This window comes from Pseudophryne corroboree, chromosome 2 (assembly GCF_028390025.1).
Source record: "Pseudophryne corroboree isolate aPseCor3 chromosome 2, aPseCor3.hap2, whole genome shotgun sequence".
NCBI lineage: Eukaryota > Metazoa > Chordata > Amphibia > Anura > Myobatrachidae > Pseudophryne > Pseudophryne corroboree.
This window is the reverse complement of record NC_086445.1, coordinates 811,199,539-811,220,288: the sequence shown is the minus strand read 5'-3', so window position 1 is coordinate 811,220,288 and position 20,750 is coordinate 811,199,539. Positions and strand designations below refer to the sequence as shown.

Sequence of the window (20,750 nt, the reverse complement as noted above, 5' to 3'; positions counted from 1 at the left end):
CCGGACCAGGTGACTCAATTAAGGTATGCCTAGGTATATAAATGTGATAATGTGTAATATTTGTTGTTATGCTATCCTGACGACGGGTGCCTACCCGAAACGTTGATACTTGAATAAAAGTTCCCTACTTAACGTGAGTACAAGTCTCTGAGTGCCGCCATCCAACCAACCTGTATATGTATATATATATATATATATATATATATATATATTTTTTTTTTTTATTACAGTGGGGGCCCATTCTCACTGGGGGTGAGGGTGGGGGGGTCTGCAACTGGGATCTATTACCACTTTTGCCCCGGGGAGAGTGGGGCAAAAGATCCCCAGTGTTATCTACCCCCACCCCTCAAGTGGTAAGATCCCAATTGAAGAGCCCCCACCCTCTGCAACTATTAAAGTATTTTATTAAATACTTTAATATATATATTATTAAAAGTACTTTTTAAACTTTATTAAATTGAAAATAAAACCAACAGATAATTTCGAAGTGGTGTTTTAGAAAAACAATTGTCTATTAAGTTAAGTAGGTGAGATATGATACTTTGAATAATATTGCATTTTTCTATAGATTATTATTTTACAGAAATATACATATATACTGTATTTGAAATATATTTTTACTCATTTATACTGATTTGAAGTGCTATGTATGCTTTTGAAATTCAAATGGTCTCATAGTCAAAGAATATTTAAGATAATCAGCCAGCTGCAGGTACAGTAGATCATGGCTCCGACTGACTCTGAACAAGGCTCTGTTTTGATGCTCATTATCATTTATGGAGCTATGGGGGGTTATTCAATTGATTGAAAAGTCAGTTGGGTGTCTGTTTTTTCCTATCTAATAGACAGGAAAAAAACTGAATATCCCCCTATGACTTTATTACCTCTACATGTCTTCTATACGTTTTATTAATTTGCTATGGCACTACTACCCTATACTGGGTACAGTCATAATGGTTTTATTTATTCACTATGAGGAAAAGCAGGTGGAGCTATTCTGCTGTAAGCACCGATCTATGAGAAAGTCTTGGTATATGGATAATTCCTCTTCTGCCATTTGTTAAATAAACTTTTTTTTTTTTAATTACAGTTCCAAACCTTACTGCGAAATCATGGAAAGTCACAAGCCTACCTGCAATTCAGTGTGGCCGGAAATGGTATTAAAGGCAGAATTATTGGTGAGGTTATGACAACTTCAGCAGACACTTGACAAAAAGGTATTGTCAATGAATTATTAAATGCATACAAAAATAAGCAAAAATGTACAAATAATATAAATAAGAACAAACACTATTCCCATGTACATATTCCATTCTGCATCTGTGTACCTGTAGTCTTGTATTTATACCCTACACATTTAAAGTAGTCTGTGACTCACTTCTGGTTTTTGATTATAATAATATCCCATTTCTCTTTGCCTTTCTGATCCTGGGGCAAGAACTGTAAATCTAAAAAGAGTCTTAATAGCTAGATCTAAATCCAGACATGTAACTGTATTGAAAAGTATCCTTTTTATGGTAGGGGACCCCTGAATGACGAAATACGGGACCACCACAGATACGTCTGGATATATGCCTGTCAAGCTGACTTATCCTGGGACGCTTAGCGCTACCGAGTGCCGCCACAGCATGGCGCGACTTCAAGGGCTGTTTATTGTGACTGCAGCAAGGCTGTGAGAGGACACATCTGTATGAGCAGCATATTATAGTAATACTAGGTACCAGCACATCAAAATGACGGAACAACTTAACATTAATGTCAGCGCCGGGGATGTGTGCGGCCAACTGGAGCAACACTTGAATAGCTCTGTTGCACGCCACCTAGTGGCCACCGCTGAGCAAAACACTTGAACTCCCCCCATAGAGATGAGGAGCCGCGTTAGCCTTTTATTATGTAGGCTAATATATTGGACATTAGAGTATAGTAGAGTATATTGGACATGCCGGTATAGTAGAGTAACAGTGGTAAAGTCACTAATGTACAAACTTGGAGCAGGGAACTCACAGGTGTACAGACCACACTGAGGGATGTCAGACAAAAATAAGGGGCCATGGACCATCCTTTTAAATGAGAAATACTACTCACATGTTGAGATACCAGCTCCAACCATAAACACCACATTTTTACCTGCAAAGGACAATGAAGAAATGTTAAGAGAGCATGGGGGAAATAGATCTTAAAGTATACAGTATCAATAATAGGAAAATTGGCTGCTTTTCATGTACTAGAGATGAATAGTCTCACAGCGATCACAACTGGTTCAAATACAATCACATTTTCAGTGACTTGTGTATACATTGGTGTGTTACAGTGAACAGTTTAGCTGTGGAATAATACATTTATGGGTTAAAATGTTGGCAGAACAGTACAATCACTGGCATTCCTCCACTACAAAATTGTGCTTAGTAACAATGTTAATACCCTCACAGAATTAGGGAGCAAAAACAAACTACTAAAATACATCAGGATTTTGTTTTTTTTAAACTTGTGATAACATTTAGGTCCCATGGATTTTAGATTCCAGATAATTAAGATATAGCAATCCGACATTAAGAAACAAATAAAACTGAAGTTCATAAAGTGCATATTAAATGCAAAAGAAGATAGTTTCAAATATCAACATAGTAATAATAATTGCAAATTTATTAAATCAATATTAATGAATATAAATTTTATATTGGAAAATTGTTCTTTCAATCAAATGGGATTATTTGTGAGAGAAGGACTCAAAATAAAAGCTCTAGAAATACTGGATATGAATGACAAAATACTGGGAAGCCATAATTATATCTACAGATTAATTAGTCGTTACAAAAAAACTGCCTTATTCATTTTGAAAAGACAAAAAAAAAAAGGAAAAATAGGAATAGACTACTTACCGGTAATTCCTTTTCTCATAGTCCGTAGTGGATACTGGGGATCTATACTTTAGTACCATGGGTATAGATAGGGTCCACTGGAGCCTGGCACTTTAAAACCTTTAGTGCGTGTATGTGTGTGCTGGCTCCTCCCCTCTATGCCCCTCCTACCAGACTCCGTTTAAGAAAACAGTGCCCGAGGAGATGAACATACCACGAGAGAAGGAATAAATACAACAGCGGTGAGGCACTAAGCCAACACACAACCATAAACAAAAGGAGGGCGCTAACCGAAACAGAGGATAGCAACACCAACCCAACCAGGATAGCACTGCTATTCCAACAACATAACAGGACCGCAACGGCGGGCAAATCAAAAACTTACTCAGGTAAGCAGAAATCGAAGCACTGAGGTGGGCGCCCAGTGTCCACTACGGACCACGAGAAAATAAGATTTTAAACCTACCGGTAAATCTTTTTCTCCTAGTCCGTAGAGGATGCTGGGGACTCCGTAAGGACCATGGGGTATAGATGGGCTCCGCAGGAGACATGGGCACTATAAAGAACTTTAGAATGGGTGTGCACTGGCTCCTCCCTCTATGCCCCTCCTCCAGACCTCAGTTAGAGAAACTGTGCCCAGAGGAGATGGACAATACGAGGAAAGGATTTTGTTAATCTAAGGGCAAGATTCATACCAGCCCACACCATCCACACCGTATAACCTGGAATATCCTCAACCAGTTAACAGTATGAACAAAACAGTATCAGCTAAAGACTGATCTCAACTGTAACATAACCCTTATGTAAGCAACAACTATATACAAGCCTTGCAGAATTTGTCTGCACTGGGACGGGCGCCATCATCCTCTACGGACTAGGGGAAAACGATTTACCGGTAGGTTTAAAATCTTATTTTCTCTTACGTCCTAGAGGATGCTGGGGACTCCATAAGGACCATAGGGTTTATACCAAAGCTCCAGACCAGGCGGGAGAGTGCGGACGACTCTGCAGCACCGACTGAGCAAACGCAAGGTCCTCATCAGCCAGGGTATCAAACTTATAGAACTTTGCAAAAGTGTTTGAACCCGACCAGGTAACTGCTCGGCAAAGCTGTAAAGCCGAGACGCCTCGGGCAGCCGCCCAAGAAGAGGCCACCTTCCAAGTGGAATGGGCCTTTACCGAATTTGGTAACGGCAATCCTGCCGTAGAATGAGCCTGCTGAATCGTATTACAGATCCAGCGAGCAATAGTCTGCTTTGAAGCAGGAGCGCCAACCTTGTTGGCTGCATACAGGACAAACAGTGCTTCTGTTTTCCTAACCCGAACCGTCCTGGCTACATAAATTTTTAAGGCCCTGACACATCCAGGGACTTGGAATCGTCCAAGTCACCCGTAGCCACAGGCACCACAATAGGTTGGTTCATATGAAATGAAGAAACCACCTTAGGCAAAAAATGAGGACGAGTCCTCAACTCTGCTCTATCCACATGGAAAATCAAATAGGGGCGCTTGTGAGACAAGGCCGCCAATTCGGACACCCGCCTTGCAGATGCCAAGGCCAACAACATGACCACCTTCCAAGTGAGAAATTTTAATTCAACCATCTGAAGCGGTTCAAACCAGTGAGAGTTATACAATTATAACTAAGTCACTCAGTCTTTTCTACTATAACGGAGAGGACGCCAGCCACGTCCTCTCCCTATCAATCTCAATGCACGAGTGAAAATGGCGGCGACGCACGGCTCTTTATATAGAATCCGAATCTCGCGAGAATCCGACAGCGGGATGATGACGTTCGGGCGCGCTCGGGTTAACCGAGCAAGGCGGGAGGATCCGAGTCGCTCGGACCCGTGAAAAAAAAGGTGAAGTTCGGGCGGGTTCGGATCCCGAGGATCCGAACCCGCTCATCACTAATAGTTATACGGAGACAGTTCCCCAATAAGGCCCTTTGGAGAGACAGAGAGTATGCCAGCACACACCCAGCGCCAACTGACACTGGAAACAATTTCCCAGATAATATAGCGATTTTTATATATAATTAAATGTGTAATACACTCACTGCACCTTACCTTACAAGTGCTCCCCCCTCCCCCCCTTTCCAGCCCTGTGTTCAGCAGGGGAGAGTCCGGGGAGCCAGCTTCGCTGCAGTGCTCTGTGGAGAAAATGGCGCTGGTTAGTGCTGAGGGACCAAGCTCCGCCCCCTCCAGCGGCGGGCTTCTGTCCCGCTCAGATGTATAAAACTGGCGGGGGATTTTTATAATTACTGCCTCCGCAGCCTATCTACATATAAATGCCAGACTTAGAAGTTTATATTGCTGCCCAGGGCGCCCCCCCCCTGTGCCCTGCACCCATCAGTGCCTGCTAGTGTGTGTTGTGTGTGGGAGCAATCAGATCTTCCCTGAGGTAAGCGCGCAGCGGTAAAGCTTCGCGCTTACCTCATGGAAGATCTGAAGTCTTCTGCCGCCTTAGAAGTCTTCTTTCTTCTTATACTCACCCGGCTTCTATCTTCTGGCTCTGTGAGGACGGCGGCGCGGCTTTGGGACGAACAGCGAGGGGAGACCTGCGTTCCGACTCCCTCTGGAGCTAATGGTGTCCAGTAGCCTAAGAAGCATAGCCTATCACTTAAGTAGGTCTGCTTCTCTCTCCTCAGTCCCACGATGCAGGGAGCCTGTTTCCAGCAGTGCTCCCTGAAAATAAAAAACCTAACAAAATTATTTTTCAGAGAAACTCAGGAGAGCTCCCCTGTAATGCACCCAATCTCCTTTGGGCACAGGATCTAACTGAGGTCTGGAGGAGAGGCATAGAGGGAGGAGCCAGTGCACACCCATTCTAAAGTTCTTTATAGTGCCCATGTCTCCTGCGGAGCCCATCTATACCCCATGGTCCTTACGTAGTCCCCAGCATCTTCTAGGACGTAAGAGAAAAGGAATTACCGGTAGGTATTAAATTCCTATTTTCTCTAACGTCATAGTGGATACTGGGGATCTGTACTTTAGTACCATGGGGAAGTCCCAAAGCTTCCAAACGGGTGGGTGAGTGCCGAGACCCCTGTAACACCGCCTGACCAAACTGAAGGTCATCCTTGGCCAAGGTGTCGAACCGATAAAATTTCACATAAGTGTTCGAACCAGACCAAGTAGCAGCTCAGCACAACTGTAAGGCCAAGACACCCCAAACAGCCGCCTAGGAAGAGCCCACAGACCTCGTCGAGTGGGCCTGAATAGACGTCGGCAAAGGCAGAGTCGCTGAAGTATAGGCCTGTTGAATGGTCAACCTGAGCCAACGAGCAATGGATTGCTTGGAAGCTGGACGACCAATCTTGGTGGTGGCATCATAAAGGACAAACAGCGAATCAGATTTCAGATGACGAGCCATCCTCTTAACATAAATCTTCAGAGCCCTCACTACATCCAAGGACTTTGGCCCAATGGAAGCGTCAGACAACACCGGAACCACAATGGGTTGATTGACATGAAAAGCTGAAACCACTTTTGGCAAAAACTGAGTAAGAGTCCTGAGTCCCGCCCTGTCTACATGAAAAACCAAATAAGGGCTCTTACAGGATAAGGCCCCCAATTCAGAGACAAGTCTTGCCAGGTGAGAAATTTTAACTCCAACCTATGTAAGGGTTCAAACCGTCCGATTGAAGAAAGGACAGAACCACATTGAGATCCCACGGAGCCATGGGAGTCACGAAGGGCAGTTGAATATGAAGCACGCCTTTTAGGAATGTTTGTACTTCCGGCAACATGGCAAGTTGTTTCTGGAAGAAAATAGAGAGCGTCGAAATCTGGACTTTGATGGAGCCTAAAATAGGCCCATATCCACTCCCGTTTGCAGGAAAAGTAGAAAACAACAGATTCTAAATTCCATGGGAGACACCTTTCTACTCTCACACCAGGAAACATACTTTTTTTAGGATGATAATGTTTTGACGTCACCATCTTCCTGGCTTGGACCATGGTGGGAAATAACCCGGAAGGGAAGACCTTTCCTTGCTAGAATCTCGCTCTCAACTTCCAAGCCGTCAAACGTAGCCGCTGTAAGTCTGGATAGACTAACGGACCTTGTTGAAGATCCTTTTGGAGCGGTAGAGGCCAGGGATCCTCCAGAGCCATGGTTAGGTGGTCAGAGTGCCACGCCCGTCGATGTCAATCCGGAGCAATTAGAATTGCTTGAACGCTTTCCCTTCTTAGTCTTTTTAGAACCCTTGGTATTAGCGGTAGAAGAGGGAACAGGTACACAAACTGGTACGTCCAAGGCGTCGTCAGCGCGTCCACCGCTACAGCCTGCGGATCCCTCGTTCTGGAACAGTAACGGCATAGCTTCTTGTTGAGACGAGAAGCCATCAGGTCTATCTGCAGACAGACCCACCGGTGAATTAACGGTTTAAACACCTGGGGATGTAGGCTCCATTCCCCCGGATGGAGGTCGTGTTGTCCACTCCTAGAATGAATATGGCTGAGATGGCTCTTGCGTTGGCCTCCGCCCAGAGGAGGGTTTTGGAAACTTCTAGCATCGCTGCTCTGCTTCTTGTTCCCCCTTGTCGGTTTATGTACGCCACCGCGTTGTCCGAATGAACCTGGATCTTCCGATCCCTAAGAAGATGGGAAGCTTGCAGCAGGGCATTTTAAATTGCCCTGAGTTCCAGGATGTTTATCGGCAGGGTAGATTCCAGAGTTGACCATATCTCTTGGAACTGGGCCCCTTGGGTCACAGCCCCCCAACCCCTGTAGGCTGGCATCCATTGTCAGTAGAATCCATGATTGGATATTGAAATTTCTGCCTTCTACCAGGTAAGGAACTTGAAATCTGCTGTATTGAGATGCCTCGTAAGCAGCAACCATCCTGCCCAGCAAACGTATGCAAAGATGTATGGACACCCTGCGAGGACGGAGCACTGAGCGGACCAAAGCCTGGATAGCCAAGGCCTTGTCCATCGGAAGAAACACTTTTTGAGATACTGTATCCAGTATCATTCCCAGGAATTGGAGACGTTGGGTTGGTTCCAGGTGAGATTTATGGAAGTTTAGAAACCATCCATGATCTGTAAGCAGGCGAGTCGTCAGATCGATGCTGTGCAATAGACGCTCCCAGAACATAGCCTTTATCAGGAGTTTGTCCAAGTAGGGGACTATGTTGACTCCCATCCTGCGCAGTTGCAGCATCATCTCCGCGATGACTTTGGTGAAGACCCTCGAAGCTGTGGACAGGCCAAAGGGCAAGAAACTGGAAATGGTCATCCAAGATGGCGAACCCGAGGTAAGCCTGATGAGGGGGCCACATGGGAACATGTAGGTGAGCATCCTTGACATCTAGGGATACCAAGAATTCCCCCTCCTCCAGCCCGGACACCACTGCCCGCAGGGATGCCATCTTGAATTTGAACACCCGCAGATACGGATTTAGAGACTTCAGGTTTAAGATGGGTCGCATCGAGCCATCCGGTTTTGGAACAACAAATAGACTGGAGTAAAACCCCCTTTTGTGTAACGGAGGAGGTACTGGAACCACCACCCCTGTCTGCAAAGGTTTTTGAATTGCCTCTTGCAAGTTAACTTTTGCAGCGGGCAAAACTGGTAAGCCCAATTTGAAAAATCTGGGAGGAGGAAGTGTTTGAAATTCCAGCCAGTATCCCTGGGAATGAGATCCCTCACCCAAGGATCCCGGCAGGACTTCACCCACACGTGGGCGAAGTGCTGAAGGCAAGCACCCACCTGAAAATCGCCTTGCTGCTGGGGCCAACCGTCATGCAGAAGGCTTAGCAGCAGGAAATCCGGTGGTCTGGTCCAGGGATGCAGCAGTTGCAGGTTTACGGGACTTACCACGAGATCCTCTCGGAGTGGTGGAGACTCCCCGGCCCCTGCCTCTGAACCTTGCCACACGAAAGGACTACAAGGAGGATCCTGTACAAGAACGTCTAGCAGGTGGGCAGCCGATGGCAGATATGTAGACTTACCCGCCATTGCCTGGGAGATCCATTTATTCACTTAGTCTCCAAACAAGGCATCACCTGTAAAGGGAAGATTTTCTACACCCTTTTTGGAATCAGCATCCGCTGACCACAGACGCAACCACAGAGCTCTGAGACGAAACCGCCATAGCAGTAGTGCAGCCATTTATCTTAAACAATTCTTTTATAGCCTCGCTCACGAAGTTTGCAGCATCCTGTATATGTTGCAGCAGAGTAATGACCTCATCTCGGGGCAGAGAGTCTAAACCTTCAATAACAGTATCAGACCACTTAACTACAGCCCTGGAAATCCACCCACAAACAATTGTCGGGCGTTGTGCTACGCCTGCTCTCGTATATACTGCTGTAAGAGTGGTCTCAATTTTATGGTCAGCAGGCTCTTTTAGGGATTTAGCCCCTGGCACCGGCAGTACCAATTTCTTAGTCTGGATGCAGACAGGTCGACTGATGGGGGATTTTCCCATACCTTCCTGGGAGGGGAAAAAGTAGCTAAAAACCTCTGAGGAATCTCACATTTCTTATCAGTGTTTAACCATGCCTCCTTGGCTAGAGAATTTAATTCTCTAGACACAGGAAAGGTGACTAGGTCTTTGGTGTAACATTAAAGTACAACTCCTCATCTGGTTCTGCGTCCTGATCCGGTATGTGAAGAACCTCTCTAACAGCAAAAATGAGAGCCTCCACCCCAGGGGACACAGAGCTGTCCTCATCCATATCATCATCATCATCCACATCAGGCTGATCAGAATCAGACTGGAGCAGTAAAACGCAGTAAGCGTTTATGTGAAACCAACAGGGGGGCTGGGAAACCTTCTTGGTATCTGCTGCTTTAGCAATACAATTAATATACTGTTTCTACACCGGTCTCTCCTTTTTTGCAGCAGCTAATTCTGAATATACATTCTGAATCATGCTTTTAAAAACAGGATTTTAATACCTACCGGTAAATCCTTTTCTATAAGTCCGTAGAGGATGTTGTGGACACCAAAAGAACCATGGGATATAGACGGATCCGCAGGAGACATGGGCACTTTAAGACTTTCAAAGGGGGCGTGACCTGGCTCCTCCCTCTATATCCCTGCCCAGACTCAGTTTGGAACTGTGCCCGGAGAGATGGACATTTTGAGGACAGGAATTAACAACAAGGCAAGCATCATACCAGCTCACGCCATAACCATGCCGAATAACATGGCATTCAACTGAACACATGCCAACGGACATGAACAAAATTCAGCAACAAGCTGAAGAAACCATAACACAACCTGTGTGTAACCAGAACCAAACTGCAGATACAGTACGCACTAGGACGGGCGCCCAACATCCGCTACGGACTTATAGAAAAGGATTTACCGGTAGGTATTAAAATCCTGTTTTCTATTACGTCCTTGAGGATGTTGGGGACACCAAAAGAACCATGGGATTATACCAAAGCTCTATAACGGGCGGGAGAGTGCGGATGACTCTGCAGCACCGATTGACCAAACTCTAGGTCTTCATCGGCCAAGGTATCAAACTTGTAAAACTTGGCAAACGTGTTTGACCCCGACCAAGTAGCAGCTCGGCAAAGTTGTAATGCCGAGACACCCCGGGCAGCCGCCCAGGACGAGCCCACCTTCCTAGTGGAATGGGCTTTTACCAATTTAGGTAACGGCAAACTTGCCGTGGAATGAGCCTGCTAAATCGTGTGACATATCCAGCGGGCAATGGTCTGCTTGGAAGCAGGATACCCAAGTTTATTGGGAGCATATAGCACAAACAGAGACTCTGTTTTTTTTAACTGGAGCCGTTCTGGCAACGTAAATTTTCAAAGCTCTGACGACATCCAGAGACTTTTCCTCAGCCAAAGTGCCAGTAGCCACAGGCACCACAATAGGTTGGTTAATATGAAAAGAGGAAACCACCTTTGGCAGAAATTGTTGCGGAGTTCTCAATTCTGCCCTATCTTCATGGAAGATCAAATAAGGGCTCTTGTGAGACAAGGCCGCCAATTCAGACACCCGCCTTGCAGATGCCAATGCTAACAAAATGACAACCTTCCAAGTGAGGAATTTCAACTCCACTTTACTTAAAGGTTCAAACCAATGTGATTTTAGGAATGTCAAAACCACATTAAGATCCCAAGGTGCCACAAAAGGAGGTTGGATGTGCAGGACCCCTTTTATAAAGGTCTGCACCTCAGGAAGTGAGGCCAATTGTTTCTGAAAGAAAATTGACAAAGCAGAAATCTGCACTTTTATGGAGCCTAATTTAAGGCCCGCATCCACTCCATTTTGTAGAAAATGGAGAAAATGTCCAAGGTCAAACTTCTCCACTGGAGCTTTCTTGGACTCGCACCAGGAAAATAAGAATTTACTCACCGGTAATTCTATTTCTCGTAGTCCGTAGTGGATGCTGGGAACTCCGTAAGGACCATGGGGAATAGCGGGCTCCGAAGGAGGCTGGGCACTCTAGAAAGATCTTAGACTACCTGGTGTGCACTGGCTCCTCCCACTATGACCCTCCTCCAAGCCTCAGTTAGGTACTGTGCCCGGACGAGCGTACACAATAAGGAAGGATTTTGAATCCCGGGTAAGACTCATACCAGCCACACCAATCACACCGTACAACTCGTGATATGAAACACAGTTAACAGTATGAAACAATAGAGCCTCTCAACAGATGGCTCAACAATAACCCGATTTAGTTAACAATAACTATGTACAAGTATTGCAGATAAACCGCACTTGGGATGGGCGCCCAGCATCCACTACGGACTACGAGAAATAGAATTACCGGTGAGTAAATTCTTATTTTCTCTAACGTCCTAGTGGATGCTGGGAACTCCGTAAGGACCATGGGGATTATACCAAAGCTCCCAAACGGGCGGGAGAGTGCGGATGACTCTGCAGCACCGAATGAGAGAACTCCAGGTCCTCCTCAGCCAGGGTATCAAATTTGTAGAATTTTGCAAACGTGTTTGCCCCTGACCAAGTAGCTGCTCGGCAAAGTTGTAAAGCCGAGACCCCTCGGGCAGCCGCCCAAGATGAGCCCACCTTCCTTGTGGAATGGGCATTGACAGATTTTGGCTGTGGCAAGCCTGCCACAGTATGTGCAAGCTGAATTGTACTACAAATCCAACGAGCAATAGTCTGCTTAGAAGCAGGAGCACCCAGCTTGTTGGGTGCATACAGGATAAACAGCGAGTCAGATTTTCTGACTCCAGCCGTCCTGGAAACATATATTTTCAGGGCCCTGACAACGTCTAGCAACTTGGAGTCCTCCAAATCCTTAGTAGCCGCAGGCACCACAATAGGCTGGTTCAGGTGAAACGCTGACACCACCTTAGGGAGAAACTGGGGACGAGTCCTCAATTCTGCCCTATCCATATGGAAAATCAGATAAGGGCTTTTACATGATAAAGCCGCCAACTCTGACACTCGCCTGGCTGACACCAAGGCCAATAACATGACCACTTTCCACGTGAGATATTTCAGATCCACGGTTTTTAGTGGCTCAAACCAATGTGATTTTAAGAAACTCAACATCACGTTGAGATCCCAAGGTGCCACAGGAGGCACAAATGGGGGCTGAATATGCAGCACTCCTTTCACAAATGTCTGAACTTCAGGTACTGAAGCTAGTTCTTTTTGAAAGAAAATCGACAGAGCCGAGATCTGTATCTTAATGGAGCCCAGTTTTAGGCCCATATTCACTCCTGCTTGCAGGAAATGCAGAAATCGACCTAGTTGAAATTCCTCTGTTGGGGCCTTTTTGGCCTCGCACCATGCAACATATTTCCGCCATATGCGGTGATAATGCTTTGCCGTAACATCTTTCCTGGCTTTAATAAGCGTAGGAATGACTTTCTCCGGAATGCCCTTTTCCTTCAGGATCCGGCGTTCAACCGCCATGCCGTCAAACGCAGCCGCGGTAAGTCTTGGAACAGACAGGGGCCCTGCTACAGCAGGTCCTGTCTGAGCGGCAGAGACCACGGGTCCTCTGAGATCATCTCTTGAAGTTCCGGGTACCACGCTCTTCTCGGCCAATCCGGAACCACGAGAATTGTGTTTACTCCTCGCTTTCTTATAATTCTCAATACCTTTGGTATGAGAGGTAGAGGAGGGAACACTTTAACTGACCGGTACACCCACGGTGTCACTAGAGCGTCCACAGCTATCGCCTGAGGGTCTCTTGACCTGGCGCAATACTTCTCTAGTTTTTTGTTTAGGCGGGACGCCATCATGTCCACCTGTGGACGACCCCATTGATTTACAATCATTTGGAAGACTTCTGGATGAAGTCCCCACTCTCCCGGGTGGAGGTCGTGCCTGCTGAGAAAGTCTGCTTCCCAGTTGTCCACTCCCGGGATGAACACTGCTGACAGTGCTAGTACATGATTCTCCGCCCATCGGAGAATTTTTGTGGCTTCTGCCATCGCCGTCCTGCTTCTTGTGCCGCCCTGTCGATTTACATGGGCGACTGCCGTGATGTTGTCTGACTGGATCAGCACCGGCTGGTGTAGGAGCAGGGATTTTGCTTGACTTAGGGCATTGTAAATGGCCCTTAGTTCCAGAATATTTATGTGAAGGGCAGTCTCCTGACTTGACCATAGTCCTTGGAAATTTCTTCCCTTTGTGACTGCCCCCCAGCCTCGTAGGCTGGCATCCGTGGTCACCAGGACCCAGTCCTGTATGCCGAATCTGCGGCCCTCCAGAAGATGAGCACTGTGCAGCCACCACAGAAGAGACACCCTGGTTCGTGGAGACAGGGTTATTAAACGATGCATCTGAAGATGCGATCCGGACCACTTGTCCCACAGGTCCCACTGAAAAATCCTGGCATGGAACCTGCCGAATGGAATTGCTTCGTAAGAAGCTACCATCTTTCCCAGGACCCGCGTGCAGTGATGCACCGATACCTGTTTTGGTTTTAGGAGGTCTCTGACTAGAGAAGACAACTCCCTGGCTTTCTCCTCCGGGAGAAACACTTTTTTCTGGGCCGTGTCCAGAATCATTCCCAGGAACATTAGACGTGTCGTGGGGACCAGCTGTGACTTTGGGATATTCAGAATCCAGCCGTGCTGGCTCAGCACTTCCTGAGATAGTGCTACTCCCACTAACAACTGTTCCTTGGATCGTGCCTTTATTAGGAGATCGTCCAAGTATGGGATAATTAAAACTCCCTTTTTTCGAAGGAGTATCATCATTTCCGCCATAACCTTGGTAAATACCCTCGGTGCCGTGGAGAGTCCAAACGGCAGCGTCTGGAATTGGTAATGGCAGTCCTGTACCACAAATCTGAGGTACTCCTGGTGAGAATTGTAAATGGGGACATGCAGGTAAGCATCCTTGATGTCCAGGGATACCATGTAATCCCCCTCGTCCAGGCTTGCAATAACCGCCCTGAGCGATTCCATCTTGAACTTGAATTTTTTTATGTATGTGTTCAAGGATTTCAAATTTAAAATGGGTCTCACCGAACCGTCCGGTTTCGGCACCACAAATAGTGTGGAATAGTAACCCCGGCCTTGTTGAAGTAGGGGTACCTTGATTATCACCTGCTGGGAATACAGCTTGTGAATCGCTGCTAGCACCGCCTCCCTGTCTGAGGGAGCAATCGGCAAGGCGGATTTTAGGAAACGGCGGGGTGGAGTCGCCTCGAATTCCAGCCTGTATCCCTGAGATACTATTTGAAGGATCCAGGGATCCACCTGTGAGCGGGCCCACTGATCGCTGAAATTCCTGAGGCGGGCCCCCACCGTACCTGGCTCCGCCTGTGAAGCCCCACCGTCATGCGGCGGACTTGGAAGAGGAAGCGGGGGAGGACTTTTGTTCCTGGGAACCTGCTGTTTGCTGCAGCCTTTTTCCCCTGCCTCTGCCTCTTGACAGAAAAGACCCTCCTTTTCCCCGCTTGTTTTTCTGGGACCGAAAGGACTGAACCTGATAAAATGGCGCCTTCTTAGGCTGTGAGGGGACATGGGGTAAAAATGCTGACTTCCCAGACGTTGCTGTGGAAACTAGGTCGGAGAGACCATCCCCAAATAATTCCTCCCCCTTATAAGGCAAGACTTCCATGTGCCTTTTGGAATCTGCATCTCCAGTCCACTGGCGAGTCCATAAGCATCTCCTAGCAGAGATAGATAATGCACTTATTTTAGATACCAGCCGGCAGATTTCCCTCTGTGCATCTCTCATGTATAAGACTGAGTCTTTTATATGGTCAATTGTTAGCAGGATCGTGTCTCTGTCTAACGTGTCAATATTTTCTGACAGTTTATCTGACCACGCAGCGGCAGCACTGCACATCCATGCTGACGCAATAGCTGGTCTCAGTATAATGCCTGAGTGTGTATATACAGACTTCAGGATCGCCTCCTGCTTTCTATCAGCAGGTTCCTTAAGGGCGGCCGTATCCTGGGACGGTAGTGCCACCTTTTTAGACAAACGTGTGAGCGCTTTATCCACCCTCGGGGGTGTTTCCCAACGTAACCTATCCTCTGGCGGGAAAGGGAACGCCATTAGTAGCTTCTTAGGAATTACCAATTTCTTATCAGGGGAAGCCCACGCTTCTTCACACACTTCATTTAATTCATCTGACGGGGGAAAAACTACAGGTAGTTTTTTCTCCCCAAACATAATACCCTTTTTTGTGGTACCTGGATGTAAATCAGAAATATTTAACACCTCTTTCATTGCCTCAATCATGCAGTGAATGGCCTTAACGGGCATTAAATTTGACTCATCGTCGTCGACACTGGTGTCAGTATCCGTGTCGACATCTACTTGTGCCACCTGAGATAACGGGCGTTTCAGAGCCCCTGATGACTTTTGAGACACCTGGACAGGCACGAGCTGAAGACTCGGCTGTCCCACAGTCGGCATGTCGTCAAATGTTTTATGTAAGGAGTCTATACGTGCACTCATTTCCTGCCATAATACCATCCACTCAGGTGTCTGACCCCCAGGGGGTGACATCCCTGCTAAAGGCATCTGCTCCCCCTCCACATCATTATCCTCCTCAAACATGTCGACACAGCCGTACCGACACACTCCACACACACAGGGAATGCTCAAATAGAGGACAGGACCCACAAAAGCCCTTTGGGGGGACAGAGTAAGAGTATGCCAGCACACACCAGAGCGCTATATATATACAGGGACTAACTGAGTTATGTCCCTAATAGCTGCTTTTTATATAATATACTGTATACAGTGCCAATTTTAATGCCCCCCCTCTCTTTTCCCTCTTACTGTACTGTAGAATTGCAGGGAAGAGCCAGGGATCTTCCTTCCAGCCGAGCTGTGAGGGAAAAATGGCGCCAGTGTGCTGAGGAGATAGGCTCCGCCCCTTTTTCGCGGCCTATTCTCCCGCTGTTTATGGGATTCTGGCAGGGGTATTTACCTCATATATAGCCCCAGGGGCTATATATTGAGGTATTTTAGCCAGCCAAGGTGTTTTTATTGCTGCCTCAGGGCGCCCCCCCCCAGCGCCCTGCACCCTCAGTGACCGGAGTGTGAAGTGTGTATGAGGAGCAATGGCGCACAGCTGCAGTGCTGTGCGCTACCTTGGTGAAGACAGGATGTCTTCATGCCGCCGATTTTCCGGACCATCTTCTTGCTTCTGGCTCTGTAAGGGGGACGGCGGCGCGGCTCCGGGACCGAACATCAAGGCTGGGCCTGCGGTCCATCCCTCTGGAGCTAATGGTGTCCAGTAGCCTAAGAAGCCCAATCCGGCTGCAAGCAGGCGAGTTTGCTTCTTCTCCCCTTAGTCCCTCTCTGCAGTGAGCCTGTTGCCAGCAGGTCTCACTGAAAATAACAAATTCTAAGACTATAACTTTCTAAGAGCTCAGGAGAACCCCTAGTGTGCATCCAACCTCGGCCGGGCACGAAATCTAACTGAGGCTTGGAGGAGGGTCATAGTGGGAGGAGCCAGTGCACACCAGGTAGTCTAAGATCTTTCTAGAGTGCCCAGCCTCCTTCGGAGCCCGCTATTCCCCATGGTCCTTACGGAGTTCCCAGCATCCACTAGGACGTTAGAGAAATATATGTCCTCCAAATACGGTGATAGTGATTCGACGTCACACCCTTCCTAGCAAGGATAAGAGTGGGGATGACTTCATCGGGAATACCCTTACGGCCTAAAATCTGGCGTTCAACCGCCATGCCGTCAAACGTAGCCGCTGTAAGTCTTGATAGACGAACGGCCCCTGCCGCAGCAGATCCTCGCAAAGAGGAAGAGGCCATGGATGTTCGACTAACAACTCCTGAAGATCCGGGTACCAAATTCTCCTTGGCCAGTCTGGAACTACAAGGAGCGCTGGAATCTGTGATTTTCTTAGGATTCTCAGAACCTTTGGAATGAGAGGAAGCGGAGGGAAAACGTACACCGACGGATACACCCAAGGCGACGTCAGTGCATCCACTGCCGCCGCCTGAGGGTCCCTGGACCGGGAACAATACTTTAGTAGTTTTTTGTTGTGGCGGGACGCCATCATGGCTATGTGGGGAACCCCCCATAGATTTGTTAGTAGGGAGAAGACCTCCTGATGGAGGCTCCACTCTCCTGGATGTAGATCGTGTCTGCTGAGGAAGTCTGCTTCCCAGTTGTCCACTCCCGGAAGGAAAATTGCCGACAGAGTGCTTACCCGAGTCTCTGCCCAGCTAAAAATCCTTGTGGCTTCTGCCATTGCCTGCTCTTTGTGCTGCCTTTGCGGTTTATGTACGCTACTGCTGTCACATTGTCCGATTGGATCAGGACAGGCTGGTTTCGAAGAAGATGCTCCGCTTGTAGAAGGCCGTTGTAAATGGCCCTCAACTCCAGCACGTTTATGTGAAGAAGAGTTTCCTGACTTGACCATCTTCCTTGGAAGGTCACCCCTTGTGTGACTGCTCCCCAACCCCGGAGACTTGCATCCGTGGTCACTAGGATCCAGTCTTGGATCCCGAATCGGCGTCCTTCTAAGAGGTGAGAGCTGTGTAGCCACCACAGGAGTGAGATTCTGGTGTTGGGGGATAGAACTATCCTCCGGTGCATATGAAGGTGGGATCCGGACCATTTGTCCAACATGTCCCACAGAAACACTCTGGCATGGAACCTCCCGAATTGGAGAGCCTCGTATGCCGCCACCATCTTCCCCAGCAATCGAATGCATTGATGAATAGAGACAGTTGGTGGTTTCAGAATGAGTTTTACCAAACTCTGAATTTCCAGTGCTTTCTCCGGAGGGAGGAACACTCTCAGCTGGACCGTGTCCAGAATCGTACCCAAAAATGCCAACCGGGTTGTTGGAATTAAGTGTGATTTCGGCAGGTTCAAGAGCCAGCCGTGCTGTTGTAGAAGCGACAGAGACAGTGCAATGTCCTGTACCAGTTTTTCCTTGGAACTCGCCTTTATCGGGAGATTGTCCAAGTACGGGATAATTGAAACTCCTCTTTTTCTGAGGAGAACCATCATTTCTACCATGACTTTTGTGAAAATCCTCGGAGCCGTGGCCAGGCCAAACGGCAACGACTGAAATTGGTAATGAGTATCCTGGATTGCAAACCGGAGATAACTCTGATGAGGGGGATAAATGGGAACATGAAGGTAGGCATCCTTTATGTCCAAAGACACCATGAATTCCCCCTCCTCCAGGCTGGAGATCACTGCTCGGAGAGACTCCATCTTGAATTTGAATTTCTTCAGGAAAATTTTTTGAGATTTTAGGTTGAGGATTGGTCGTACCGAGCCATCCGGCTTCGGCACTACAAATAGGCTTGAATAAAACCCTTCCCCTTGTTGTGCTCGGGGGACCGGGATCACAACCTGATTTTGACATAATTTTTGTATTGCTCCACAGACTAGAACACTGTCTGGAAGCGAAACTGGTAAGTATGATTTGAAAAAACGGCGAGGGGGAACGTCTTGGAATTCCAGTTTGTATCCTTGGGTCACAATTTGTAACACCCAAGGGTCCAGGTCCGAGCGAACCCAAACCTGACTGAAAAGCCTTAGACGTGCCCCCACCGGTGCGGTCTCCTGTAAGGGAGACCCGGCGTCATGCGGTGGATTTGACGGAAGCCGGGGAGGACTTCTGCTCTTGTGAACTCGAGGAGGCGGAATTTCTCTTGCCCCTTCCTCTAGCTCTGGTAGCGAGGAAGAAGTTACCTCGGCCTTTTCTATATTTACTGGGCCGAAAGGACTGCATTTGATAGTGCGGTTTCTTCTGTTGCGCAGGAGCATTAGGTAAATAAGTAGATTTACCCGCTGTGGCCGCTGATACTAAATCAGTAAGGCCGTCACCAAACAGTTCCCCACCCTTAAAGAGAAGGGAATCCATATTTTTCTTGGAATCAGCGTCAGCATTCCATTGATGAGTCCATAGCGCACGCCTAGCCGCAATTGACATAGCATTAGCCTTAGCCCCCAGGAGGCCAGCATCTCTTGCAGCCTCTTTCAAGTACGCAGCCGCGTCCCTGATATAACCAAGCGTCACTAGGATGCTATCCCTATCCAGAGTATCTAAATCCGCAGATAAACTTTCAGCCCATTTTTCAATAGCGCTACTAACCCACGCTGACGCAATAAGCGGTCTAAGCTGCGTCCCCGTTGTAGTAAAAATAGCTTTTAAAGTAGCCTCCTGCTTACGATCAGCCGGCTCCTTAAGAGTCGTCGACTGAGCCGCAGGGAGCGCTACCTGTTTAGACAAGCGTGCTAGGGCTTTGTCTACTGTGGGTGGTATTTCCCACTTATACCTATCCGCTGCGGGAAAGGGGTATGCCACTTTGATCCTATTAGGAATGAGAAATTTCTTATCAGGTGTATTCCAAATGCCATCAAAAAGGTCATTTAGTTCAAAACAAAGAGGAAAAGAAACCGAGCGTCTCTTCTCTTTGTAAATAAGGACCCTCGTTTCTGGTGTAAAGGGGTCCTCGTCAATACATAATATGTCTTTGACAGCCACAATCATATATTGAATACTCTTAGCCAATTTAGGATCTAATCTAGAATCAGCATAATCGGCACCTGTATCAGAGTCCGTGTCGGTATCTGTGTCATCTAATTGGTCAATACTACGTTTCAGTGACCCTTGTAATAAAGCGTCATCTACTGATTTCTTCCAAATCTGCAGTTGAGAGTCAGATTCAGTAAACTTTTGATTCAACAGTGTAACATTAGCATTTAAAGCAGTTAACCAATCAGCCGTCGGCGGTGCCGACAGGACCCCTAAAACATTTGGTGTCCCCAATAAATTATCCCCCTGAGAGGAAAATTCTGCCACAGACATGTTGTCTCCCTAACAGCACCCAAAGAAAAGCCTGTGAGGGAACAAAAGGAAAGGAGCCAGCTCACACCCCAGCGCCAAAGTGCAGGTCTGAAAGCACCCTCAAGTGTCACAGAGCTGCAGCACTATATATCTGTATAGAAATAATCTGCCCCCCCCCTCGTTTTTATAGCCCCTGGTACTTGTCTGCTGTGAGGAAGAACCAGCGCTGCTGCTTGGAGGAGGAAATGGCGCAGAGTGAGCCTGGAGGAAGAAGCCCCGCCCCCAACATGGTGCGCTTCTTCCCGCTTATTTTTACCCTGGCGGGGGTTTGCGGGCAGTGCCAGGGCACTGTACAGATATGCCAGCCTTATTTATGAGGTATTTTTAGCTCCCCAGGGCACCCCCCCCCCCCAGCGCCCTTCACCCAGCGGTGTGTACAGTCCAGGAGCCTGGCGCGCACTGAGCAAATCATGCTGCGCGGTACCTCTATATGCCGTCTTTGTTGAAGAGAAGATGTCTTTTCCTCACATACTCACCTGTCTTCTGACTTGAAGAGGGGGGACGGCAAGCTGTGGGAGCGAGCATCCAGGAGAGCCCGGCGTTCATCTCCCCTCAGGAACTGAAGGCATCCTGTCAGCAGCAGCAGAGCCCTGAAACTCATTAGAAGTGGGTCTAGACTGCTCTCCCCTCTTTC

The 20,750-nt window shown here is 47.6% G+C and overlaps 1 protein-coding gene across 3 annotated transcripts in view; it reads right to left on the bottom strand.

The window, feature by feature from the left end:
* SIRT2 (sirtuin 2) overlaps window positions 1–20,750 on the bottom strand; it is a 156,053-nt gene that overhangs the window by 80,101 nt on the left and 55,202 nt on the right. For all 3 annotated transcript variants that reach the window (XM_063955666.1, XM_063955663.1, XM_063955665.1), the window contains one exon: window positions 2,086–2,127. In XM_063955666.1, coding sequence (XP_063811736.1) covers window positions 2,086–2,127 — 42 coding nt within the window. The remainder of the gene's footprint in view (window positions 1–2,085; window positions 2,128–20,750) is intronic.